We start from the raw sequence: 27317 nt of genomic DNA on the forward strand, positions 1-27317 counted from the left end.
TACTTGGGGTGAAAAAGGTTGGGAACTTGGAGGTGCCGAGCCCCTGGTGCCTGGGTGGCAGGTAGGGTGGCTGGCTGACAGGGGGGCGGCAATAAGGTGGGCCAGGGGTTGGGGGACAACCAGCACGAGCAGGGGTTTCTCTGGGGAGGGTGTGGTCTGGAGGCAGCAGTGAATCAAGAGAAAACCCGCCCCCTCCCTGGGCCTGCAGGACATGGTGGGGGGGTTCAGCTTCTATGGATGAGGATCCAGAGGCCTCATGACCCTGGGGAGGTCTTGGCCTGAACAAAGGCAGGAGGAGGCTGAAGGAGGGAGTTGTTACCAGGCCTGGGGCCCCCCAGATGGGTAGACGGGAGGAAGGGGGCAGTGGTGGCCAAGGAAGGCCAGAGGGGGAAGAGGGAAGGAAAGGCAGGCAAGAGGCTGCACGTGGGGCTGGGCCCACGCCACCCACAGACCTCCGCTCAGGCCCCAGATGGCTCGGGAGGCCCCACCAAAAGCTGGACGTAGGAGTGAACAGAGAGGAGCAAAGCAACATCTAAGCTTGCGTCCGTGGCTGCAAAACCGTGATCATGACAAACAAGCGCCTCTTTAGCCACAAATGGAAAAAAGACTAGAAGGAAATATAGAAAACCCTAACACTGGTTGTTTCCAGGTAATGAAAACTTTACGTGATTTAGGACTTTTTCAAACCCTCTGTCCCCGGTACCTTGAATGGTGCTGGGGCACAGTTGGTGCTTAACCACTGTGTAGTGAATGAACTGGCATTCGCTAAAGGACAGGAACTGCTCACATAGCAGGGGCAGGCACGGGTTGGGAAACATTCTTAAATGGGCTAAAAGACAGCCTGGCCCTGCCACTAGGTGCCTCCCCCAGGCCCAGCCCAGGACTGCCCAGCTCCCAGCCCTGGCTCTCAGGCACCCAGGCACTCCACTGGGTTTCTGCTCACTTCTGCTCCCCTCTGGCTAGGGGCACAGCTGACTCCTCCTGGGCTCCGGCACCCCGTGGCTCAGAGCACAGAGGCCTGCCTTCGCGCCTGGGGTTGCACAGGCCTCCAGGGGAGGGGAACTCACCTGGCTTGAGCCACGCCAAGCTAGTGGCAAATGCTCTACCCCAATGTCACATCCTGACTTCTGGTCCGCAAAACCTGGTCACCTGAAATCCACTGCCCTGCCCTCAGGAAATGTACGATCACATTGAGGAGACCATAATGCCACAACCAGGGATCCCATGGGATAGGGAGACCCACTGCCAAGAAGTGTCTGGCAGAACAGAGAAACAGGTCGGAGCCCAGAGGAGAAGAAGGTGGGATTAAGGTGTGCAGATCTCCCCTAAATGCCACGGGCTTACCTACCCTCACCCTAATCCTGTGGGCTCCTTTAATCCTCCCACCACCCTGGACTGCAAAGGTCAGGTTTACACAGAGGCCAGGAGAAGGAACATGACCTGCATAAGGTCACACGACCAGCAAGGAACCCGGCCAGAATCAAACGCAGGTCTGGCTGCCTTCAAATCCCAGGCCTGTCCACCCTAGGCTGTGTCAAGTACTAGAGGTAAAGGGATGGCTTCCTGGAGGAGGGGGCATGTGTGCCGAGGGTGTGATGCGCCTGCATCCCCAGAATGTGAGGTGGGCAGGGGGAGTAGGGGTGCAGCTCAGGCTGAGCACCCCCATTCCATGGAGAAAATAGAGCTGGGCAGGGGAGGCCCTGCTGGGCAACAGGCCCAGAAAGTGAGGGATGACAACAAACAGGGCCTGGTCAGCAGGGACAGGAGGGGAGGGAAGGCACAGTAATGAGCTCCCCAGGGCCTCGAGCCTCCTTCCGGGACCCAGGGACCATCACCACAGCAGCACCAGAAGGCAGAGAACAATTACCCCAGAGCATGCCACCCGGCCCCAACCTCTTGGAGACCCAAGCTCCTGGAGATCTGGCCTCAAAGCCTCCAGCCTAGCCAGGCTGGTGCCCTGACACCGTGCAGGAGGAACCTTCTGCCCAGAGACAAACACAGGCCTGCCCACTGTCACGGCATCAATGACAAGCCTCTTGCCTGCGGGTCCAGGGCCCTTTCTTCCACTTGCTAGGCGGGGAGCTACACCAAGGGACTGCCTGGGACCAGGGCAGGGCACACAGCAAGCTGAGGCTCTTCCCTACAAATTACCAGACAGCCCACTTCCTATGAGGGGACACAGTGGGCCAGGCTCCAGTCCCCCTGCAAGCCCCAGGAGGCCTGAGGCAGCCAGGCCAGCTGTGGGGCTGCTGGCAAGTAGCTGGGTCCAACAATTTGGGGAGGGGCTCTGTCCTCAAAACTTTCGTGAGCCCTCTCTGTGCCAGGCTCCTGCTGGGAAGATAGAAGTTGAACCAGCTCTGCCCAAGGGGAGCTCACCTCAAGAGGGGAGCCCACAGATAAACAGGCAATTATAGGGCAAGGTGGGAGGTGTGGGGCCAGCCCCACAGGGCTCCTGTGTGCCACCTCCAGCCCCAGACTGAGCCGATCTAGCTCAGGGTCACCTTGTTCTGGGCTCAAAGGAGGGGGTTAGAGCCTGGAGGCAGGAGAGTGAGGACAGCCCTACACCCAGAGAACAGTGCCAGGCCCCAACCTTCCCTGGCCATGGGGCCCATGAGTGAAGTGACTCTATGCACGGCTCTCCCAGGTCCTCCCAGCTCAGATGCCCCACAACCACCCATGTCAATGGCCGACACAGTGGCCTCTGCGGAGGGCCCTACAGCACACAGCTCCCTGTATCGCACAGGACCATCAGGGCCAGGCCCCAGGGGTGCCCATTTAAAGGGTGGCTTTGAGAGGTCACATCCCTGTTCAGAAGACAAGACAGCACAGCACCTACTACGGTTCCAACCTCAGCCGAAGGCACAGCGCCCTCTGATGGCTGAGGGATACCTCAGAGGACGAGAACAAACTCACCTGCTCTTTGCACCCCACTTGCACAGAAGACTCACTGTGTTCCATGAATCTGAATTATCACCACACTGGCCGTCACAACCACCCCTCACCTGGCAATGCACTGTGCGAGGCCCTGTAAGTACAGTACCTCGTTCCACCCTCACTGCTCCCCGAGAGGGAGCTACCCTGATAGCCTGACTCTGTGGGTGAGAAACCTAAGGCTAATATGAAGCTACAAAACGGAGAGGCTGGGACCTGCCCCTGGGCCTGTAAGACCCGGATGCCCAGTGCTCCCAAGCTGTGCTGCCAGCCCCTGTAGAAAGAGCAGGAAGAGCAATGACTTGTATTTGCCGGCTTGGGAACCCAGGGTGCAGTTCCTGTCAATTATTCTTTAGAAACCACAACCCCAGCCTCCTGGCCTCCCCAGGAGGGAGCTCTGTTGGATTTAACGACTGCACTGCCGAATGCCACCACAAGGGGACAAAGTGTCAGGACCAGAGCCCATTCTTTCCAACCTAAACCTTTGGTCCGCGACCAGGACATCAGCTGTTTGGAACCATGAATCATGATCAGGATTGTCTGGATCACTCCCTCTGAACAAGTGAGAAGAGTGAGGCCCAGGGAAGGACAAGGACTGGCCAAGTCACAAAGAAGGTACTGGCCGGGGTCTCCTGAGCCCCAGTTAGTGGTGTCTCCACACTGCACATGATTTTGGCAGCTTCCACATTTCATAGGTGTGTACTCCACCCAGTGGCCCCAAGGACACTGCGGGCCCCCAGTAGTCTAGAGGGGATACATCAGAACTGGGAGCTACACAGATTCCCAGCACCTGCTCCTGAGCTGGCAGGGGAGAGGAAGGCAATTCTGATGCTCTGCCAATTCTGAACAGCCCTGGTGTCACCCTACCCTATCCCTGCATAGGCTGTCATCAAATCTCACCTGTATGTTCAGGCCGCACCTCCCCCATCTGGTGGCAAGGGGATCAAGATGCGTTAACGCTCCCCAGCACCCCCTCCCCACCCAGGCCTCACCTTTTGCCACAGCGACTCGCGGGAGGCAAGGGATGAGCAGGCCGCCACAAACCAGCAGTTGCCCACCTGGCCCTGGTGCAGGTCGTGGGAGCTGATGCCATCCACAAAGAGGCGGGGGTCCTCGCAGATGTCCTGCAGAAAAGCCGGGAGGAGATCTCACTGTCAGTGTGGAGACTCACCCACCTCCCCGCCAGCTCTCAAGGGCCCACAGTCACGCAGTGGGGCCAGGGTGCAGGGCAGAAACATACCAAAATTACCCATGATGAGTGCAAAGAGCAGGGGAGGATTGGAGAAAGGACTACACCAGGCCCCGTGTAGGCACATCCTCCAGCTGTCTCATCTGACCCTCACCCCTTCTGAGGACTGTAGCTCTGTTATTCTACTTTACAGAGAAGGAATGAAGGTTCAGAGAGGGAAAGTGACTTGTCAAGGGCACACAGCAAGCAAATGCCAAGCAGTGCTGAGCTGACACCAACAGAGCACCTGGAGGACCCACCTTGGGCCCCTCCTCCTTCCCCATCAACATCTTCACTCCTCAGAACTGAGAGCGAGTGACTGCTCTCCAGAGAGGGGGGACAATAGGGGGTGGGGGAAGTAAACACTGAGACATGCCTTCCACATGACCAACATCCTCATGGCACCATGATCAATATCCTCACCACAGTCCTGAAAGGTGGGCATTGTGCTCATTCTACAGATGAGGACACTGAGGCCCAGAGAGGTTGCATCACAGGCCCCAGCCACACAACACTGGCCTGCCTCCACTTCAGGTGGTACTCTTGAACCAGCTCAATCACAACAGAGCTACTGAGGTCCTACCACAGGCAGCCAGCAGAGGGTAGTAGAGTCAGGAAAACAGAATTCAAATTCCTGTTCCCCGTTTAACAGCTGTGCAATTTTGGGCCAGTGGCTCAATCTCTCTGAGCCTCCATTTTCTCTCCTGCGCAAATGAGGTAGATTATTGTCCTTTATAGGGCTGTGTAAGGAGTCCACAGATCCTGGAGGCAGGGCACTCTTCAGGGGAAAATGGGGCAAAGGGTTATCAGTTCTCACTAAGGTGTTTGGGACTCCTGCTGCCACCTCTGCCTGGGAAAACCAGAGTTTGGAAGTGCCAGATTGAGGGCCATAACTCCCCTGAGGGCAGGAGCACTCCAGGTGGGACTTCAGGGTGGCCCCAGGTCAAGCTGCAAGGCAGCTTCCCCAGAGTACAGATGCCACAGGTCTGAGTATCCTGCCACAGGTCATGGAAAACCAGTGAGACCAGAAACCCCGAGGCCTCAGGAAGCAGATGAGAAATTTGCCTCCCTCCTTATCTTATCTCCCAGGCCCTGGACCAAGCCCAGCCCAGCACTCTGAGCCAGAGGGTGCCATGACTTAGCATCTGCCTCCCTGGGGCCCAGAAGGGCAGGCAGGACAGCAGGACGAGGGTGGAGGGGGGGCCTCATATCTGGAGGACCCCGGCCCCATCCCTACCGTATTAAGAGAGACAGGGACCACCTGGGGGTCACGGGAGGTGACCTCCAAGGCACCCCTTCCCTTTAGATCCTCCCAGTAAGGGCACTGCACAGAAATGGGACCACCCATCCCACAGAGGACACTGAGGCCCAGGAGGGGCCACTGACACCCAGGGTCATGAGGCAAGTGGACTAATAAGACAGATCCTAGCTCCTCAAATAGGGCTCTCTTCCCCACTGAGCAGTACCGCCAGGGCAGCCTGTGGGCAGATGCAGCCACTCCAGCCTGGTCCCACAGCCCCAGAACAGGGCTCTGGCCCCAGACACTTCTCTGGCCTCTAGGAGAGACTGAGCTCAGGGGTCAGGAGTCCCGGCTTCCAGGCTCGCTCAGCACTGCCCTGACTTGCTGTAGCAGAGCAGCGACCTGAGGCAAATCCACCCGCCTGGGAGGGAGCAGAGAAGAAAAAGTAGTCTAGGGTGTGTTCCTACTACCAGGAGAGGTGCAAGTTTGCAGCATAAGCTAGAGAAGCCATTTGAAGTTGGTGGCACCTGGGGTCCAGCAGCCACCTTGGGTCACCCTGGATGGAACAATCACAGAAACAGTTTTTAGTGACTGGGCACTGGCTGTGTGCTCAGCTGTGCAGAGACAGGTGCTGTTAACATCCCCATTTTACAGATGAGGAAACCAAGGCACGGAGAGGTTAAGTCCTATGCCCAGGGTCACAGAGGAAGAGATGAACTGAGATTCCAATTCAGACAGTCACCTTCAGAGCCTCCAGCTGGGCCAGGATTTATGAGTGACAAGCCACCCTTCCTTCACCCACCCCCTTGCACCTGTCCTTGGCCCCGCTTAGGGGACTTGCTATATGGCAATGAGACCAAGGGATTGGGGCAGTACAGACCCTTGTCACCATAGGGCCCAGATTCTCAAGACCAGAGTTTGTTCCTCCACCTTCCCTGGGTCATTGGGCAGGCACAGAGCACAGATCCAGATAGGGCAGTTCCCAGACCACAGGCAGAGCCCTTGAGGAGGAGAAGCCTGACTGCGACCCTCCATGTGAGCATAGCTGTGACAACAGGACCAAGAGAGATCGGAAGAGGCTGCCTGGAGGCGGTGACACCAGCAGAGCAGGCACAGAGCGGGCTGGTGGGCAGGGAGGCTCCAGAGGGGAATGGAGACTCCAAATTCCCCCCAAGATGGAATCCAGTCTCAGCCTCGGACAGATGCTGCCCCCGACATCATCCTCCCCGGGACCCCCAGCCACCATTCTCCCTCCCATCGCTGTCCACACTGAGGTTCGCCGTTGAGTCTCCCCCACCAGCCTGAGAGCTCCCAGGCAGGGCCCAGGCCTGGCTCTGCCCACCTCCAGTGTCAGGAACAGGGCTTGGCAGGTGCTACTGGGGATGCGGGCAGGAGCCCCGAGAGGAAGGGACAGCAAAGTGGCCTGCAGGATGGGACTGGACTGGCTGCTGGGAGCTCTGGGCCAGGCCACCCCCAGGGCTGGGGTGACCGCTCTTTTGGTCAACATACCTTTGTGGGAAACAGCCTCCTGCACTTGCAGTCACCTGTCACCTCTCAGCCCCTCCCAGCCTGTTAGACCCACTCCACCAGACACAGGTCACAGCCCGTAACTACCTCCTCTGTTGGCACAACCGGAATTTCAGGTTTCTAGACCTGGTGTACAAGGCGGAAGGCAGCAAGCCAGTGGATTCAGGGCACCTTCTGCCCCTTCTATCCACTCCCGCTTCTCCTTGTCCATCCACCTTCACCCCGTCACCTCCCTCCCAGAATCCAAGCTCACAGCAGGAATCAACTCGACAACTGGGGAAACTAAGGCTCAGAAAGGAAGCAGGACCTCTGCCTGGGATGGGAAAACAGGGCAATGTTCTCGGCAGTTACAGCCTGTGCCCTGCCCTCTCTGCAACAGACCTGTCTCCCCACCCCATGTCCCCTCTCCTCCCATCCTCCAGGGCCACCTGAGCACACGCCCAGAGGGGATCATTTCTGGGCAGGGCAGAGGCCCAGATGGCTGGACTTAGCACAAACTGCCTCTCTTGTGGCATCAAGGGGTCCACTGCTCAGCACAGCCAAGGAGAGGGGCCTTCTCTAGGTGCTGGTGTGAGCCTGAGCCCCAGGCATGAGGCTGGCGACCACCACCTTGCGAGAATTCTGGGAGGTTCCAAAACTGGTGTCTGTAGGATCCCTACTAGTTCCTTTCTTAATTCCATCAAAGGACCTGCAGGCTTGTCTCCAGAGATGGGGAGAGGCAGAGCGCAGGGTGGGGGGGGGGTACTCTGCCCTGACACGGATGAGAAGGGACTGTACTAAGGTCCTGAGCCTGAGAAGGAGGAAGCCCCCCCATTCCATCCACCCCCTCAGTATTCCCCCTGAGTCACCCCTTGAGTCATCGACCTTCCCCTCTAATCTCTTATCTCCTCCTATCTCCCTGGCCAGGCCTGTGAGGGAGGCCAGCAGATTACTGAATGGGAAAGAACAAATAAACAACGGACCTATGAGGAGGTGGAGGGTGTGGGCCCCAGGCAGGTGCCCTGGGTGGGACTGAAGTGGACCAGGCCTGGCCCCACCTGCAGAGTCCAAAGAGATGGGACTTCCAGGCAGGGCCAGCTCCGGGTCCCCAATACTGGGCTGGCAGGAGCAGGTGGGCCAGAGCAGGGAGCCAGTTTGTCATCTGCCTCCTATGTGTCTGACACCACAGATACCTCAAGTCATTTCAACCTCCAGAAACCATGAGCAGCAAGAACTACTCTCCCCCATTTACAGATGAGACAAATGAGATCCAGGGAGGTAAAGTGACTGCTCACGTCACACCTCCTGTAAGGCAGGGCCAAGCCAGCCTCAAAAGCCAGCTTCCTCATTCCATTTTGAGACAAAGAAAAGGGAGGCCAGCAGGCAGGGAGGTCCCCCAAGAATAGAGGTGCCACGATACTAACTAACTTCAAGAGAAGGAGCTGGGGGTGAGATGGGAGTAAAGAGGAGGTTCTCTGGGCCTTCAAGAAAATTGGCTTTTTACTCTATTTGTAAATAGCCAGGTCACAAGACCCAGGAAGTAGGACTCAGTAGAAACAAGGCTGCTTCTGGCCAAAGTTCCATCTCACTGGCCACAGGCCAAGCAGCTGGGAGTTAATGGTCACCCCACCAGGCTGGCCCCACTCCACCCGCCTGAAGCAAGTGAGCCAGACTTCCTGTTCCACCAACCCCGCATCCGGTCAGTGGAGCCGGGCCTGCCCGTTACAGCAGCCCTGCCACCACCCTGCAGCCCTGCTTACACACCGGCCATCCATCACGCCCTGGGCCACGCGCTCTCACCCCCTCATTCAACATCGCTCAGCAGTGCCTGGCCTTGAACTGCCTCTCCAGCCCAGAACTGATGCCCCACTGCCGCCCCTGGCTCCACTCAGACATCTGTCTCTAACACCAACCACGACAAGCTGTGTGTCACCGGCCTCCACATCCAGGGCAGGGGCAACCCTGTTCCTCCTCTTTCGATGTCTAGAAAGGACTAGGCACCAAGTCTAGTGAGGAAGGCAGTGAAGGAAAGTACAGCATGGCAGGACTCCTGAACTGGCAGACAATCGGGCCCAGTGAGGGCGTGTGACTCCACCAGAGTCACACAGCAGGGGGATGCAGAGCCCAGCCAGCCTGGCATTTCCTCCTCTCCTCTCACAGCACCAAGCCCAGTATCCCCAGCCAGGCCAGGCCAGCCTCCTTCCAGAGCCACGGTTCCTAAACTGTCTGGGGGATGGCCAGAGGGCAGGAGAGGGTCAGGATGGGGGCAGGCATGGAGTAAGAGGAGGGCAGAGAGCTCAAGTGTCTCCCCTGTCCCAGGACCCAGAGCCTCACAAAGGCCTTTTGAGACTGGCCTCCTTCTCCACCCACCAGACAAAAGACAAGGAGGAAGGCATGGGGGTGGGGCTGCACGGAGAGGCAGGGGTCTGGGGCCAGGCCAGGAGGCTGCTGGGAGTTCCGGAGAACCCAGGCAGGGGTCAGAGATTCCAGCACAGCTCAAGGGACCCTCTATCTAGTATTGGGGAGGTGGACCAGGGGAGATAGGGTCCTGGGCTCAAAGGCAGGACTCTGGGGTCCCAGCCTAGCTCTGCTTCCCGCTCGCTGGGCAATCAGGGTATGTGTGCTCCCCACTCAAACCCAGTTTTCTTACCTCTAAAGTGCCCCAGTCCAAGAAAATACACAGGATTTTTTGAGTTGAAAGGGACTTGAGATCACAGTCTATGAGAGGAACTTGAAAACTAAATTTCATACTTCTGAAATGTACAGGGGACCAGAGGGAAATTTTTAAAATGCAAATGTGACCCTGGCACACACTGCTGAGGGCTCCCGCTGCCTCCGTGCACCAGGGACCTGGTTTCCTCCTCCTCTCACTCCCCTCTACACGCCCCATGCTCCTGCCACGTCCCCAGAAAGCCTGAGAGCTTCAAGCCTCGTTTTTTTCCCACCCTGAAAACCCTTCAACTCTGAGACGCCTCCTCTGAGCACCAGGCAGGGGAGTCTCCTCCCAGCCCTGGGCACCTGGGTCCAGCACAGTCTCCTGCACTAAACTCCCTCGGGTGTGACCAAGTCTCAGTGTCACCAGCAAGGCTGCGGAAACCAGGAGGGGGCCTGGGATACCACATCATCCAACCACCTACTCTCACACTCAGGAATCAGGGTCAAAGAGGATGAAATCATGCCACGAGGCCAAATGCGTCTGTTCAACACATTCCAGTGTCAGCGACCAAGGCCAGGCCAGGGGGAGCCACCAGACAGGGGCTCCCTAATTCACAACCCCCAACAGTAGTGGTGACAGCTGCCCCTATGGGTGCTGGGCTCGGTGCCAGACCCTTTCACGCATCATCTCTTTTGATGCTCACAACAACCCTCTGAGGTACTATTATTTTTCACTACTACTATTATTACTGATTAACCATTGTAATAAATACCTTTCATGTACAGCAAATGACTATTTCAAAATCATCGCAATGATAATCAGCAAAGTGAATTCCTTACACTTGAATGGCACTCTACATTGCACTAAAAAAGGTCACATCCACATCACCTCATCTTTATCCCAAAAACGACCCTGGGAGGACAGTGGCAGGGCAGAAGCTGAGGCCAGAGAGAGGGCGAGGTCCCAGCTGGGTAGCAGTGGCCATGGAAGGAAGGCCTGTTCTCCTGGCTTCCCATCCCGATGAAATCCCACAGCAGGCGGGCCCAGCATTCACTTTCTCAGCCACCTGAAGCCTGGGAAGGACCCCTCTCAGCCACCCACTGTCCCCTGCAGACCAGGTAGGTATGGGCTCTGGTTTGGATCTTCAGACCAGACACTGACCTTGGGCCGCTTCCACCTGACGGTGGGCCCCGGGGTGCCCTTATAGTACAGCGAGTCGTCAGTGGCTGGGAAGTTGGGGTCCTCGAAGAGCACCTTCCTGCGCAGACAGGCCCGTTTCAGGGCCGAGTAGTTCTGGTTCTCGTAGGGCTTCACGCACGAGAACATGGTGGCCGCTGCCCTGGGAGGGGAGACCAAGTCAAGGCAGCGGAGGGCGGCTCCTGGGGCACCTGGGAGGACAGAAGGCAATTAGATCATCACTTCCTGAGGACCGGAGTTCCCCACGGACGCTGAGTGAGGTGGCCCCTCCACGCAGCCCTGGGGAATGGGCATCCGCATCCCCATCGAGCAGCCAGGAACTGAGGCTGAGAGGAGGAGAGACCTGCCCGAGGTCACACAGCTGGTAGCGCAGAGCAGGGAGAGAGAGGAAATGACCAGCCTAACTCTTGAATTTCCTCATTTCTAATGCTTTGAGGTGACGCCAGACCTGCAGGCCAAAAGGCCAAGGGCACAAGCACAATAGTGCTCAGGCCGCCTGGCCGCACTCATACCCTCCCTTCCTTTGTTGCACCAGCCTTCCTAGACAGCCCCCTCCCCCCCATCCCCACCTCCAGCAGAATCAGGGCGGAATCAGGCCAGTGGCTGACCAGGTAGCTCCCCGGCTGGTGTCATGCCCACAGGAAAACAGCAGCATAGTCTCCAAGTTTCTCTCCTCCGGTCCTTAACGCCTTAGCCCAGAGCCGTACATCTCTGTCCAGTGTGGAAGAACCTTGACCTGGAGCCCCCTTCAGCCATCGATCACATTCATTCTTGCCTCCTCCCTCCAGCACTCCGCCTTCTGGAATCAATGTCTCCCATTCCGTAGGGAGCACAATCATCGCTCCTCAGTCCCGGGGGTCTAAACTCCCTTGAGGACCCCAACCCCCACCTGTGCCCTCCCAATCTCCAAAGCCAGACTCTCCCACCCACACGGCCTCCCAGACCTTGCAGTGCCTCACACCCCTGAACATCCTCTTCCCGGGCTTCAGGGGCTTCTAGTGCTGGTCCTCACCCATCTCCCATTTCCAATCTACCCTCCCCCTCAGGGGTCCCCTAAGGGCCAAACCAAGCCCCCAGTGGTCTACTCACCTCCCTCATATCCCTGTGTTCAGCCTGGACTGCTGTTCTCGGCCCTCAGCAGGCCCACTCCCTGTGAGGGCCAGATTCTGCAGCACTGTCTATACCTGAACCCAAGTGCAGCCCTGGCACAGAGCCTGACACAGAAGGTGGCTGTACCCAGCAACATCCTCCCGTCAGCCCCTCACAGTCCAACACCCTGAACCTTGTAGCCACGTGCTGTGCAAGAGATACAGCCTGGACTGCTGTGGCCAGGAAAGGGTTCCAGGAGGGGAGGGGAAGGGAGGGGAGGGGAGGGAGCAGCAGCCACCTGGACCTGACAGATCAGGTACCCGGAGAGATGCTCGAATGACCAGGGACCTGACTGACAGCACCATCTATGTCCCTGCATCTCGGACTCTTTCTGGAAGCTCCATATCCCCAGGTCTATTCATCATGGGGCCTGCTCAGGACCACAACCCCCACCTTCCAAAGCACAGGCCCCACCCACCTTCCCAGCCCAGCTGAGGAAACTAAGGCAAGGTAGGCTGCCTTTGGGGGTGAACACAAGTTTGAAAGCAAGACTGATGTGGGTGCCAGTCCCAGCTGCACCACTCACATGCTGTGTGGCCTTGAACAAGTCACTCAACCTCTCTGAGTCCCCCTTTTCTCATCTCCATGATGGGAACAATGTTGCTTCAATAACTGGAAGACACCGTTATAATTAATCAAAGTCTGAGGAGACTCCTTAGCAGGCCAGAGGGAAGAGGCAGAAGAGAAGTAGACAAGCCACCTCTCAGTCTCAAGAAAGAAACTCCATTTCTCTGGCACCTGCCATATGTAAACCTCCTGGCTAGAGGTCTATGTATAGGATCTCCTGGGAAGGCCTCTCACAGTCGCCATTTTTTCAGAAAAGGAACTGAGGCTCAGTGAGGGGACGCAACTTGCCTGAGGTCCATGGCAGAGTCTGGATGTGAACCCCCACACCTCTGACTTTGGTGCCTCCACCTTGGCCTGGTGACCCCGCAGTGCAGGAGGAGGGGCCGAATGCTGGGCAGGGCAGGCCTCACCCCAGACACCCTGGTTGAGCCAGCCCCGCAGGAAGGAAAAGATGTGGGGATTCAATGGAGGGGAGAAACAGGAAGGGAAGGAGGTGAGAATGGGCGGTGAGGGTGGAACGTGGATAGACAGCAGGGAGAAATGGGATGGCTAATGGTCCCTGCCTGCCGAGGGGCTGAGGGCTGGCTTGTCCTCTGCCCTGGGCCCACAGCCACTTCATCTGCCATACAGCATACGGGGCCCGCTTGTCCCACTGCTGTGTGACCTGAAGCCAACCACTTAACCTCTCTGGCCATCTCTGCTCAGGGAGGCCAATAACCCTGCCCCTTCCCACCGACCCTCCAGTCTTGGAGGCCTGAGGCAAAGAGAAGGGGGTGCCTGAAGAGCCAGCCCCTGGGCTCTGGCACCCAGCCACCAGGAGAGCCATTAGCATCATGGTTTCCGGCAGGGCCTGCTCAGGAAGCAATTTAAGCTGCAAGAATTAGATCAAAGAAGCTGAAAGCAGGAGCCCAGAAATCAACTCTAGCAATTCCAGCATTCAGAGCCCAGAGGGCCCCAGGGAGGAGGAGCGAGCTGGCCGAGGTCACACAGCCAGGCTGGTGGAGACTGAAGGTTCTGGCGGCCCTCCAGGCCAACGCTGCTGGGGAGGTTTGCTCCCGAGGAGGACAAAAGGGAGGTGCAGGCAGAGAGGGGACCGCTTGGCTGGGCCCGGGCCCAGGAGGACAGGGGCCAGGCCTGGCTGGCTGAGGGTCTGACCCAGCTCCACCATGTCTCCAGCTCACCCCTGCCCGCCAGGCTGCCCCTGGCCTACTTAAGCCAGGCTCTCTGGCCCTGGCCTTTGCACAGGCTACACCTCCTGCAGACTGTCCTCCTGCACCCTCCATCTGCCCCAAAGTCACCTTCCACTCCCTCCATTGGGTCAACATCCCTAAGAGGTCACAGAGTCACCAGCCTCTGAGCTTTGCTCTCTCCCTGTAGTTCTAGGCATGACCATCAAAGGCCACAGAGAAACCAGGAATCAGGAAAGCTAGCCTCCCAACCCCGACCTCTTCTCTCCGGGTCTGAGCTCGGGGCCACGGCACTTCCTGACTTCTGAAAGTTTTTACGCTGTTTGAGCCCAGCACTAACAGGACAGTCTGGGCCTCTCGGCTGTCCTCCAGCCTGCCCCCTTCCCTCCGTCCCTGCTGACCTCACCCACCCCCCAGATTCTCCACGCTGGGCCCATGTTCCCGGGCTATGAGCTCCTCGCAGTCCCCTCAAGCTGTCCACTCGGGGCCTTCACATACACTGTCCATCCACATGCACATTCCTGGAGAACTCCCGGTCCCCTCTCAAGACTCAGCCCAAGTACTTCCCACCTGCCCCTGACCCTGCTCCTCCCTCCACCTCCGTTGTCCCAGACCCCCTGTGACAGTACCCGTCATGTTGTACCCCCATCTCCGCATATGATCTGTCCGTCTCCCCAGCCCACACCTCGCCAGCCAGAGCCCATGTCCCGCTCCTTTCTGTATTCTGAGGGGCCAACATTGCAGGGCGGAGTCAGTGAATTTGGGCTGAATGAACCAACACAGGTGATGCAGAGGAATTCCTTCATGGGGGAAAACAGGCTCAAATTGTGGCATGCGCTCCCAAGAGGGATCAGCTTTCCAAGTCAGAGCCGCACCAGCGAGCAGGTCTTCTGAAGGCTAGGGCCAGCCCCCTTCCACTAGACCAGCCCTTCCTCCCCCTTCTTCCCTCCCCCTCCTGACGGCTGGGTGCCAGCTGGTACCCACACCCCATTATGGAGGAGAAGATGTGCTGCAGCCCTGGTGCTCTCTGCTGCAGCCCAGCCCTTCTCCTGCTCCTGACAGAGATGTGGCTTTAGTTCCCCAATGTCCCTCTAAGCTGTCAGATCTAGACAGGCCATGTCTCCTCTCTGGTCTGCATGGTCCTTGTCTGGAAGGGCCTCTGGGAGGATCAAATGAGACATGGCCAAGTGGATCAGCATTTTGCATACTTGAATGCACTGTGGCCCCAGGGGGATGTCAGTAGATGTCTGAGGCACATCTACAATGTTTCCAGACCCCTACCAGGGTTCCTGTCCCCATGGAATTTCATGGTCTAGTGTAGCCAACAGACACAAGACAGAATGGGATATGCATCATTTCAGGGATTCCAGCAAGAGGGACGTAAGGAAGCCTTCACAAAGGCCTGGGCCCAGAAGTCCTTTAGGAAAGAAATGCCATTCCAGACAGAGGGAACAGCTCCAGCAAAGGCTCAGAGGCAGAGGTGGGAAAATGCAAGGTGATTTAGACCCAGCCTAGCAAAGGGGGCCCCGTGGACTGAGCATGGGTGTGCTGTCATGGCTCAGAACAAGGGCATGGGAGTGCCCACTAGGGAGCTCAGAGAACCCAGACTTCCAGTGGGACAGTCAGACCAGAGTTTGTGTCCCAGCTGCATGACTTAGTGCTGTGTGTCCTTAGGCAAGTTGCTAACCCCTCTGAGCTGCTATCAGCCCTACAGAGGAAGAAAGTGGCATCTGCCCCAGGCTTGCCCTACAGGAGCTGTCTGTCCTCACCTTGTAAACAGTGTGTACCTCCTTCCGGGACGGTGTGGCCTGATCTGCTGTCCCTGGACCTGCTGGAGGTGGCAGGGACAGATCATTTGTGCACGGGACAGAGTAAGGGCTCACTTTGCAGCAGGCCACATGAAGCCACCTGCAGGAAGGGCTGGACACCACTGAGCCTTCCCCGGACTTTTCAGCCACCACAGCCAGGGGGAAATAGGAGAGAGAATTTTAGTTCCATTTTTTTAGATGAAAACATTGAGGAACATGTACAAAACCTGCAGCCTGTTAACTGGACCCCAAGCCTCCAGCCTCCACATCACACTGGGCTTCCTAAAGCAGGCCCCAGGTTAGTCCAGTGATCTCTTTAGAGGGGGCTCTGCCATGGCCAAAAAGTCAGTAAGAAAGTTCTTCCCTGTCCACTTCTCGCTCACAGAGAACTCGGTTTGGCCCAGCGAGTCTTGAATCCCTCACAGCCCTGACCCACCTACTTCACAAAGGAGAAGCAGATTCCAGGCTCAGCTCCTGGCTGCAACTGAACGGATTTTTGTCTTTATTTTTAAGATCCTTCCAGTAATCTTATATTTATGGAGAGTAATACTGCCTTTCCACTTACAGGAGATGCACAGTTTCCTTTAAGAAATATTAAGGAAAAAGGAAGTTGATTTCAAGAAAACTATTAAGCTCCTGGTGGTGTAGGTGGGAACCTCAGCATTACACCAAGCCTGGAGGGCAGGGTGTTGCCTGATGAGACAGAGCTGTGTGGCAGGGGAAAGTCACCTCACCTCTCTGAGACTTGGGGTTTTCCTCTAAGGGGTGGGATATCAGTGCGAGGACTCAGAGGGCCAAGAACAGCCAAGGCCATTAGAAGAAGACCAAGCTGCAGGACTCATACTCGCAGTTACCAAGACCTTTCACACAGCTCTAGTAACTGACACGGTGCGGGGTTGGCACGGGGTAGACAGACAGAGGAATGGAACAGAACAGAAAGGCCCCAGAAGAAGGATACCTGATTTGACAAAGGTGACACAGAAGTGCATTAGGAAAAGGATGGTCTTTCCAACACACGGTGCTGGGAAAAACTTTACCTTGACTCCCACCTCACACTATCCACAAAACCCAGAGACCGCAAATCGAACTGAAAGGTAAAACAATGAAACTTTTTGAAGAAAATGTAAGGAAAGGGGCATGTCCAAATGGTCAACAGACAGAAGAAAAAGAGCTCCACTTCACTAATTACCGAGAAGTTGCAAATTAAAAGCACGAGATACCACTACACCCAGCCCAGAATGGCTCCCAGGGAAAACACCACACGCACACACGCGCAGCTCTTCGACATTGGTGGTAGGACAGCAAATGGTACAACTACTTTGCAAAACCGTTTGACCACATCAATTAAAGCTGAACAAACGCACAGTCTACCATTTGGTAATTTTCCTCCTAAGTATATACAGAACAGAAATGCATGCACATATTCACCAAAAACCAAGTACAAGGATGTTTATCATGGTAGTATTTGTTACAGCTGAAAATAAGAAACCACCCAAATCACCAGAAGGAAGGACGAATGTTGTGTCGGAATGGAATATTTCACAGTAATGAAAATAAATAAATCACTGCTGCATGCAACTCCACAGGTGGCCCTCACAAGCACAGTATCAAACGAGAAGCAATAGCACGATTCCACTGATATAAAACTGAAAAGCAGGCGTAACCTGTCCACGGTGGGTAGAAGGCAGGATAGGTACTGCCTTTTGGGGTGTGACTAAGGGGCATGAGGGGGCTTCCGGGGTTGCAGGCACACTGCTCCTTGATCAAGCGGGTGGCCACGTGGATAGGGTCACTGAGCTGTGTGTCTCTGATTAATGCACTGTTCTGTAGGTCAGCTATGCTTTAACCAAATGTTCAACAGAAAAAGCCAGTGCAGGGGCCCTGGGAAGAAGGGCTCGCTGAATCTAGTGACCCTGATCCCACCAGTTCTGGCCCCTCACAGCCCAGCCATCAGGCTGGACACTACATACCTGGAGGGTCCTGCCTGGCACCCACGGTGGGATGACCCAGGGTTAGGGGGAGCAGGGAAGGAGGCCAGGTTTGGTCAGAGCACTAGACCTGGCCTGGCCTTTCCACACACTGACTGTGTGACCTCCTGTGAGCCTCCTCCATCTCTCAGGACACTTGTGGCTTTCACACCTGGAGTGCTCAAGTCCAAGAGAGGGTCCTGCAAGGTGGAGAGGTCACTCCCATGCCCCACCAGACACACAACTCAAGGTTTCCTCTCTGTGAAGGGGGTACCAGCCAGCCAGGGACCACCCTCAGGAGACACCTGGGCCCTGAGGGCAGGCAGGGAGCTCAGGCAGAGGAACTGAGCTGACAGTGAACAGCAGTGGGGGTTGGAGAGGACACTGCAGGTGAGGTGCCCAGAATCCCAGCCAGAGGTCCTGGAAGGCCAGGCGCAGGGATCGGGCTTCTTCCTGAGGTGGTGGAGAGCCAGGAAGGGTGCTGAGCAGGGAAGGGACTTGAGATTCACCTGGCAGCCACCTGGAGCGTGCACTAGAAAAGGACAAGCCTGGGGTAGAAAAACCAGAAGGCAGGCCACAGAGCTCATGTGTGAACGGAGAGCAGACGTGTCCTAAGGCTGGGTGGGCGGGAGGCCCAGCTCTACTTGGTGACCAGCCAGCTGTGGGAGTGAAAGGGAGACCGCAGGAGGGCCTGCTGGGGGTCCCTCCTCTGTGGCCCAATTCCCACACCACATAGTGGGTGCCCGCGGTGCTGTATCGCTCAGCAGAGTGGGCATCACCCAGGGCCGGCCAAAGGAGCCAAGGATGCCCATACCCACAGCCCGGCGGGCAAAGACCCCCACCCCACCTTCCTCACCGGCCACCATACCCCACTCCAGGCAACGGGGCCCCCTCCCCTTTGCCACATGACCAGAGAAGGGCTGAACAGCTGTCTGATAATTCAGAGAACACAGTTAATTCCAACTTGCTCATCTTCACTGACAGCTCCCATCTGAGCTGGCCCTGAACTGACAGGAGGGGGTCAGATCCTCAAAGCAGTCCCAGGAAGGCACAAGGTGACAGACACAGACCAAGAACTAAGCCAGACACACTGTGGTCAGTGTTTGCAGAAGTAAGCGTGTTGTAGGAGGGGCTACAGGGATGGGAAGAATGGTGGTGTCTTTTCAAGATGGAAGTGGACAGAGCAGGGCTGGAAGGGCAGGCCAGAGTTGAGGGGAGAGCGGAGAGGGTGCACTCCAGGTAAAAGGAAGGCAGGAAAGGACCGGTAACAGCTGGAAGGTCAGGGTGTGGAGCTCTGAGCGGGGAGGCTGGCAGGAGCAGCTCTGCAGGCCTGGGATGCCAGGCTGTGGGACTTGGGCTCTTACTGAAGGCTCAGGGGAGCCAGGGAGCAGTGCAGGGGCGAGACTAAGGGCTAGGGCTGAGGAAAGGGGCTGAGGCAGTCACCCAGACGAGCAAGAGCCGTAGCCTGAGCCCGGGTGGGGAAGGCCAGAGGCCAGGGATGGGGTCTGGAAAGGACAGCGCCTCAGAGTCTGGTGACTGTCTAGTTATTTGCAGTTTTGGTTTTATCAAAGTGTTCCTGCCTTTTATCCTACACCCCACTCCCACTTCTGCCCCACAAGCCACCACTTCAATAGCATGCTCAACGCCTCTCTCTCGGTCCTGCTCTGGTTGTATGCGGCCTCCCAGGGCCCCGTCTCCCACCGCGTGCTGAGGAACAGATGGTGGGGTGGCGGGGGGAGAATGTGAAGAAGGACAGCTGGGCTGGGGCCACCGGGGCTCCAGGTTCCGGCAGCAGAGCCAGGGGGCCAGGCCCAGTGAGTCACTCTAGTCAACGCTGAGCAGGCGGCACCGAGCAGGCGGCACCGGGGCTGGGAAATCCTGTCTTTCTTCTCCACTGCCCTTGCCTTATCGTTTAAGCTTCCAATGCAGTCTCCATCCAGCTACAGAGAGATCTTTCTAATAACATAAACCCAACCAAGTCCCTTTGTACTAAAAGACACGGCGGGGCTGGAGGGCAGGGCCAGGAGTGTTTGGGGTGCAGGGTGTCTCACTAGTTCTGAGGGACAGTGATCTTGGGGCACTGATGTCCCCCTGATAGTGTATTTGGGGGAAGGGCAGCCTGGGGGCCAGCTCACTGTGTGGCCCTGGTTGAGTCCCAAAGCCACTGCCCATGGCAGCTCCTCACTGGGACCTGGGTGTTGTGAGGACGCACTGGGAAGCCTCTGTAAGTAGCTGTGATCCGGCTGGATCTGCCAGGTGTGGGCAGGGACAGGAAGAAGCTGGGAACCTTCCTGGGCAGTGGGCAGGCCAGGTCTCAGCCTCAGGCAGGGTGAGCAGCTGGTTTGGGCACTAAAAGTCATGGGGAACGGGAAACGCAGCTCAGCACCACAAGCCAGCAAGAAGGTGCCGAGGAAGGGGCAGGTGCAGCTGAGCACCCTCAGCAGGGGCTGTTCTTTCTCCTAAGAAGTGGGGTTTAAGGGGGTCAGGAGGTGACACCTGGAGCTGCATGTCCCGAGTGCTGCTCACTCCCCATAAGGGAAACAACCTGACAAAAATGAGACTTGATCAGGTCACTGAAGCCACCACTGGGCTGTGTGACCCCAGGCAAGCCCCTGCCCTCTCTGGCCTGTAGGCTCTCACCATTGAGGAACACTTCTTGTTCTTTCCCAGCCAGCTGTCTTTGTCACCAGGACAGCCTCTTTTCTTGCTGCCTGCAAAGGCAGTCTGTGCCCCTAGCACCATCTGTCTCCAAGACTCAAGGTTGGAAACCTGGTAGGGTGGTGCCTATTTCTTGGGCTGGGAAACTGAGGCTCAATTCCTAGGTCAAGCTCCTGCACAGCTTCAGAAATGAGCTGTACTGTTTTCACTGCACAGATGAGCTCAAGGGCTCAGACAGGAAAGAGATGCACTCAGGACGGAGCCAGGAGCAGGTCTCATGTCAGAACTATGCTCTGCCTGGCCCACCACTCCCTCCCTCAAGCAAAGACAATGACCCACTAATCAGCCCTAGGGAGTCCCTGTCAGTTTTGTCTCGCCGTTCAACTTCTGTGCCTGTGTCTGGCCAAGGGGGCAGCAAGCAGTCAGACAGGGCCGGCCTGGGAGGTGCGCCTGGTGAGGGAGAAACAGCAACCCCAGCACGCATCAGGCCCAGAGATCGGCTCTAAGAGCGCAGTGTCAGGGAGGAGGCAGCATCTAAGCAGGAGCTCAACAGGTGGGCTGTGATTTTTGAGGCAGAAGTGGAAGGTTCGGAGGAGGACAGAACATTCTGGGAGGAAGAAACCATTCAGGCAAGGCTGGAGGATGGTGCAGGAGAGAGGGAAGAAGGAAGAAGAGGCAAGCACAGAAACATTACCACAGCCGGGTCATGGGGGCTGGAAAGCTAGGCTGAGGACTCGGGAGTGTGCTGGGGTGTGAGCGGGGCTCCTGCATGATGCACAAGGAGGTTGGATGGAAAGGAGGTGAGGATGCATGCAGGGAGACCAGGCTGTAGAAATGGCCCCGCAAAGCATGGCCTTGGCAGTGGGGATCGGAGACCCACACTGGGGCAGGGTGCGTAGCATGCAGGCCAGGCGCTCTCTGGGAGTCTGGCTGGAGGGCCTTCCTTGGAGGCACCAGGAGGCTCACCACCTCCCAGATGACAACCACGTCTCTGGGTAAGTGGCAAGCGGGCAGTACTTCCGGGCTCCAGGCTCTGCTGTGCCCCATGTCACGTTCCGGCCCATGGCAGCCTTGAACGCCAGGCAGAAGGCCAATCAGAGCCTCAGAATGTCCTACTGACATCCTCATCCTCAAGTGGGGAGACTGCAGCTCAGGGAGGGGCAAAATGGTTCCCTTCCTAGTGCCTCAGAGTTCTCACCAATAAAATGCAGGTCTTCACTCTGTTGGCCCAACCTGCCCCCACGCCAGCTCCCCTCACACATCTCGGCTCCAGGCAGGATTTAGCCTCATTCGGCCTCGGTGTACCTATCTGCAAAATGGGGCTCCTGGCCCAGCCTCATCCTCACAAGGTGACGGTGGCGATCAAGAGACCCTCAAGAGCACTGGGGTGATTGAATGAACATCTGAAATAAGCTGCGCTACACTCTGAAAGGCTTAACTGAGTGTTCCACGGGTATGGTCACTGGAGCAACCCGTGGGGGCAATGCCATCACATTCCCTTCACCCAGACCTCCCTGAGCTCTGGCTACCATGGTCTCAGGCTAGGCTCTGGGGCCAGAGAAGCAGCAGCCCAGACTCTGCCTGCAAAAGCTCCTAGGCTGGGGTGGGGGTGTGGGGACAATGAAGGTGACACCCTTGGGGGGAAGCCAGCGGCTCTGGGCGCCCAGGAGGGGGAATCTCAGAGAACGACCTGCAGTAACACTGCAGTTGATTCCTGTGGTAGCCTGAATAATGGCCCCCAAAATATCAAGCTCCTAATCCCTGGAACCTTAGACTATTACCTTATATGGCAAAAGGACTTTGCAGATGTGATTAAGGATCTTGAGATGGGGAGATTATCCTGGATTATGTGGGTGGGCCCTAAATATAATCAAGGTGTCCTTAAGAGGAAGATCTGACTCCAAAAGAGGAAACGGCAGTGTGACAACAGCAGGAGATGCTAGAGTGACGAGGCCAGAAGGAACACTGGCTCCCCTGGAGCTTCTGGAAGGAACCACCTGACAACATCTTGGTTTCAGCCCATAAGACTCCCTTCAGACTTCTGACCTCCAAAACAGTAAGAGAATAAATTTGTACTGTTTTCAGCCACTCTGTCTGTGTTAACTTGTTACAGCTTCGCTAGGAAACAATACCATTCCTGAACGACAGTGTGGTGGGCCTGTGGCCTTGCACCTCTCTCCTGCTCTAGGAAGTGAGGGAGGGAGTGAAGATGAAGTTATTACTCCTTCAGTTGCTCCAATGGAAAACAATCCTCCCAAGTGCTAGTGTCTTAGTGACTATTATTAGTAACAAATCAGTTGAGTCCCACCCCCCTCACCCAGACTGGCAGAAGTTACACAGCAGCAGGGGGCACTAGGGCAGGGGCTGGCCTGCAAGGGCAGACAGATCAGGCCAGCAGGATCTCTGTCTCTTGTCCCTCGGGCCACAAGATCCTGTAGCCACCCTGGGAACACCCTGACAGTGCTGCTCAGCTGGGTACCTATGGATGGGCTTGGTCTGTTCTGGCCACATGCACCAGTGTGGCAGAAAACCACAGCCCATGCCCACAGGCCACCAGAGCCTCAGCCAGCGGCACCCTCACACTCCTAGCCCCAGGGAAGCTGGGCCCCTAGAAACACATCCCTGAAACATTAGAACAGGAAACAGTAACTCAGGCCATTACAGGCCAGCAATGCCCACATTCCACAACTTTCTGTGTCCAAGCTTGAGGGCTGGATTCCTAAAACATCCTGGATTAAAACCCCAAAGGTACTTGGCCCATTTTGCCACTAGTGAGCAGGGAAAGACAAGGCCTGAAGCCAAAGCGAAGTCGGCAGCTCAGCCTGAACTGAAGTGAGGCCATTCCAGGGCGTCACACCAGCCCAGGGAGAAGAGGCTACAGAGACGGCTGCAGGAGAGGCCCCTGGGGGACCACTCTCAGCCAAGGAATGTTTTGAGCAGGAAAGGCAAGGCATGAAGGCTTAGAAGAGGTCTCTGGAGGGGCTAGAGAGGTGGAGGGAAGGCGGCTCTAAAGGCACTCAAAACATTTGAGGACACAGAGGCAGGGAAAGGCCTCTCTCAGAGCCAGGTGAGGCACTGGACACAAGACACTTCCACGCCTGCTGGGCCCCAGACAGCAAGCCTGCCTACATGAGGGGGCTAAGAGGGCCACAGTTTTCCACCACAGAAGCCAAGAGGGGCTTCCACTTCAGTGGGGAAGACCCTGTTTCCTTTCACCCTTCTCCCAAAGTCAGGCCCCTCCTTCCTCTGGGTTGTCCACTACCCCCGCACCCCCGGCCAGGGAAGAAGGGACTACGAGATGCTGATTATTAGTTACTATTAGTTGTAATGACTACCAAACAGCATGTACTTCATAAAGCATTTTTAGTAACGTGATTTACTTCATCATCATCCCCCAGATCTCTGAGATTAGGCAGCATTTACCCCCATTTCGCATATAAGGATACTGAAACTCACAGGGGAAGTTCATTGCCTCAAGGTCACATGCCAAGCCTGTCTCATCGAGGAAGAAGCTGGACACAATGACAGGTCATGAAGGTAGGAGGGGTCATTAAGAGAAGCTTCCTTGTGCCCACTGGCGGCTCCAGGAGGGTCTCCTGTTCAGGGACCAGGGCTTCAGGGCTGTCCTGACAGCCCACAGGGAAAGGAGGGGCAGAAGTAGCCAGAGACAACACTGGCCTGGGAGCAGTGTTCTGGATTATCACCCCCAAAGCCCACAAGCCTCTCAAACCACTGTGTCCAACCCTCATCTCATCAACTTCCTGGGACTAGCTCCACCCCTGACAGGGCTCCCTCATCCCCTCTTCCTCACTGGGGGCCCCATGCAGCCTCTTAGCACTTCCTATTCACCCCCACCCCTGCTCTAGGAACCTCTATCAGATCTCCAGCACCAAGCCTGGCCCTGGGTGGGGAGATGGGGAGGGGAGAGGAGAGGCAAGGGGGCCTCTCCTTGCTCTGGCCTCCTCCTCACTGGCCTCCATTGCAAGTCGCTCACCACAGAGTCAACAATGACTCTTCTGGGACACACACCTGAGGACTTCATGCCACTCTCCACAGGCTATCATTCAGCTGCATGCCTCCAGGCCTTTACCCAGCTATTCCCTGGACCTGCAGTGCCCTGCCCTTTCTCCTCTGCTTGGTGAACTTCTCATCCTTCAAGACCCAGCACCGATGTCTTCACAATGAAATCTTCCCCAGCTCCCAGGCAGGGACTGGCTTCCAGCACCTGGGTGCAACTCTGGACAGGGGCTTCTCTGTTTTACTCATCTGCCTCACCAGTCAGAAGAGCTGGTCCTCAGGGCACTGACCCCACTTAAGCATCTCTTCCTGGCTCCTAGCTTTGGCCTGAAGCAGCAACAGCTGGGCCCACCCTACCCTGCAAACCCTCAGCCAGCAGCCAGGACTCCCCACCTCAACACCAAGACTCTGGGGACTGGAGCAAAGACCAGGCCCAAAGACCTTGGGTGGGAGGGTCTCAATCCTTGCAACAGAACACAGTGATTCCCCAGGAGGCTGCACCCTCAAAGGGTAGGTTGAGCCCCACCCTCAAACCCCCTCTCTTCCAGGAAGTCTGCCCAGATTTCTCCTTCCCCAGAATCCAAGGTATAATTGCCCTCAGCACCCTTCTTTAAAATGCTAGTCCTGGGAGAGGGTTCTGGCTTGAGAGCCAGGACAACCCAGGTGCAAATTGTGGCTCAGCAGCCCTGAGAGAGAGTAGCTCATTTCACCTTCTGTGTCCCTCTCTCCTCAACCCTGTGGGGTCTAGGGCTGAATCCCACCACATGAAATGAAGCCTGGAGAGAACTTGGCACCTGTTAATGACCTGTCCTACTTCACCCCTGGACCCCAGGCAGGTTGCCCTAGACTCCCAACTATGAAGGGCGGAGGCAGGATGAGAGAAGCCCAAGATCTAATTTACCTCAGATTTTCCCCCACCTCCCCACGCCCTCACAGACACATCCAAGCCCAACAGCCCAGGAAATAGGACCCCATGACCTGGGAAGAGGGTCAGGAAAGGAATCGACTTTGGCCTTGCCATCTTTCCCAAGCCTCCAGGGATGGGGGATGGGGAGGTTCCCAGGAGGGGGTGTGGAATTGAAGGAGTAGAAGGCTGAGAAGGGATAGGAAAGCGAAATTGTGGGGTTTGAGGAAGGGAAGAGCCGGTCAAACCCCGAGAGCTAAACCCTAGCGCGTCTGAACTAGGAAACTGGCTCCGGAACACCGGGGGGCAGTGGGAAGAGGCAACTCACCGGGTGGGGGTGGGGACGAACACCGGGAACCCGGGCTGATACTAGAGATCCCCGCCCCCCCGGGGCCCCAAGGCCAGCGCACATCTCCTTCCTCGCCGGCTGCGGGATGTGCACCCCCACCCACAGATTCGTGCTCACAGGGCATGCACTGGCCCGCGCTGCACCAGCGCGCGCACACACACACACCCGAAACACACACATGAACACACGCGCGCTCGCACACACCTCCCTCACGCAGCGCCTCCTACCCGCCGCGACGCCGCGGGGCCAGCGGACTCTAGGGACGCAGGGCCGAGCCGGCACTGGAGCAGAGGCTGGACCGGCCCCACGCAGCAGCCTCCGGCTCCGGCCGGAGATCAGCTGCGGCTGGTCTGGGGCGGGGGCTCGAACTGGGACTCCCGGGCGACCCGCCCCTCCCCGCGGCCTCCGCCCATTTTGGGACAGAGGCGTGGTCTCCAGAGGGGCGGGCGGGCTAGGATTGCAGCGCATGCGAACTAGAGCCGAGCTGTGAGGCGAACTGGCAGCGAGGAGGATGCGGAGTTCCCGCAGCAGAGGTGGAGAGAATTTGAGGACCCGGGCGGCTCAGCCCGACCTGGCCCGCGCTCTCCCTCCCTCCGTTCCAACCTCGCTCTATCCGCTGTGGAACATCTCCGGGAGCCCACCCTCTCCCAGGGCCCAGCCCAGGGAGGCAGCTGCCTGAGGATTCCGTGCGAGCCCCTGGAGGCTCTCAGGCCCGCGGAGCTTTAAGCACGCATCTCCTGCAGAGACCCGCAAGACCAATGCAGGGAGATGGCAAAAGAAGTCTCAAAGAGGCGAGCGCCCATCTCTTCCGCATCTCCATGTTCATATTCCATTCCTAAAACTTGAGATGAAGGAACGCGACTCACACAACCCAGGAGGCGCAAAGAGAGCCCTTGTCAGATGGGGAAAGCTGGCTCCGGGGCCATACTGAGATTTCATTTACTCGAGCTGTGATGGGACGACGGCAGGAGGGGCAGGTTTCCAGACTAAGACTGAGAAGGTTTGTGAACCACCAGCCTTGGCACACAGTATGGGCTCTGGATCAGCAGGGCAGATGTGTCAGTTCTGCTCATCCCACACCTGTGTCAGCCACTTTTTAGACAGAGAAACTCAGGCCCACTCATCTCCCCCTCCAGTGTTCCCAGTCTCGGTAAATGATTTCATCCACCTTTCAGTCACTCAACTAATCAGGCCTCTTCCACCACCTCAGCCTCTGTCCCAGGCCTCCCAGCTGTTTCTCTGCTTCCTGTAGCTCCAGCCCCTTACAGAGCCTTGCAAATATGCAGCCATGACCCACTACCCATAAAACAGTGTTACAAGACTGTGCCCTGCCTGACTTCCTCCCCCAGGACCCCACTGCACTGCAGACTCCCCAGCCCTCTCTGCTCCTCTCAAGGGCTACCAGCTTCCCCACCCTCAGAAGACCTTGTTTAACGGGGACCTGCAAAGTCTGAAAGGCTCTTCCTTCCCTCTCTACATGGCATGTCTTGCTATCAGGCCTGGCTCTGATGCCGAGTCTCCACCAGGAAGCCCGCTGGCCCCCTCAACTGTTCAGCAACACCCCTCACCCCCACCTCTCCACTCTGTTTCCAGGGCCCTAAACTCATGCTGCCTCTCTTGGAGTTGGTGGTGGAGTCTGCAGGAGGGTGAGGCTGAGGCTCATTCTGGGGAAGACAGCAGCACCTGGTGAAGCCAGGCAGCTCTGGGCTCAAGTCCTCACTATTACTGGCTGTGTGGTCCAGGCAAGTTCTCTCTCTCTATCAGAGCCTCATTTTCCTGTCTGTAAAATGAGCTTCTAGCAGTAGTGTGTGATTATCAGGTACAGGCAAGTCCTGGGGCCCTATAAGGCCCCAGCATGTAGGGTGTTGGGCAGCATTGCAACGTGCTCAAAGGTGGAGCTGGGGTCACATCTGATTAAACGTTTCTGCCTCAGCCCACACAACAGTGGAGTTC

At 57.0% G+C, this 27317-nt stretch overlaps 1 protein-coding gene across 3 annotated transcripts in view; it reads right to left on the reverse strand.

Moving 5' to 3' along the window:
• The window catches only part of CAPN5 (calpain 5), a 50594-nt gene extending 24858 nt beyond the window's left edge, over positions 1–25736 (reverse strand). The window contains exons 1-3 of one of the 3 annotated variants that reach the window (XM_072969121.1): positions 25592–25736; positions 10723–10949; positions 3924–4055 (exon numbers count right to left, since the gene is read on the reverse strand). In XM_072969121.1, coding sequence (XP_072825222.1) covers positions 3924–4055; positions 10723–10887 — 297 coding nt within the window. In that variant the 5' untranslated portion in view covers positions 10888–10949; positions 25592–25736. Of the gene's footprint in view, positions 1–3923; positions 4056–10722; positions 10950–25568 lie in introns of those variants that run through there. The other 2 variants (XM_072969120.1, XM_072969122.1) reach the window with 2 other exon arrangements.
• Positions 25737–27317: the final 1581 nt, after the last annotated feature.

This window comes from Vicugna pacos, chromosome 10, assembly GCF_048564905.1.
Source record: "Vicugna pacos chromosome 10, VicPac4, whole genome shotgun sequence".
Classification (NCBI taxonomy): Eukaryota; Metazoa; Chordata; class Mammalia; order Artiodactyla; family Camelidae; genus Vicugna; species Vicugna pacos.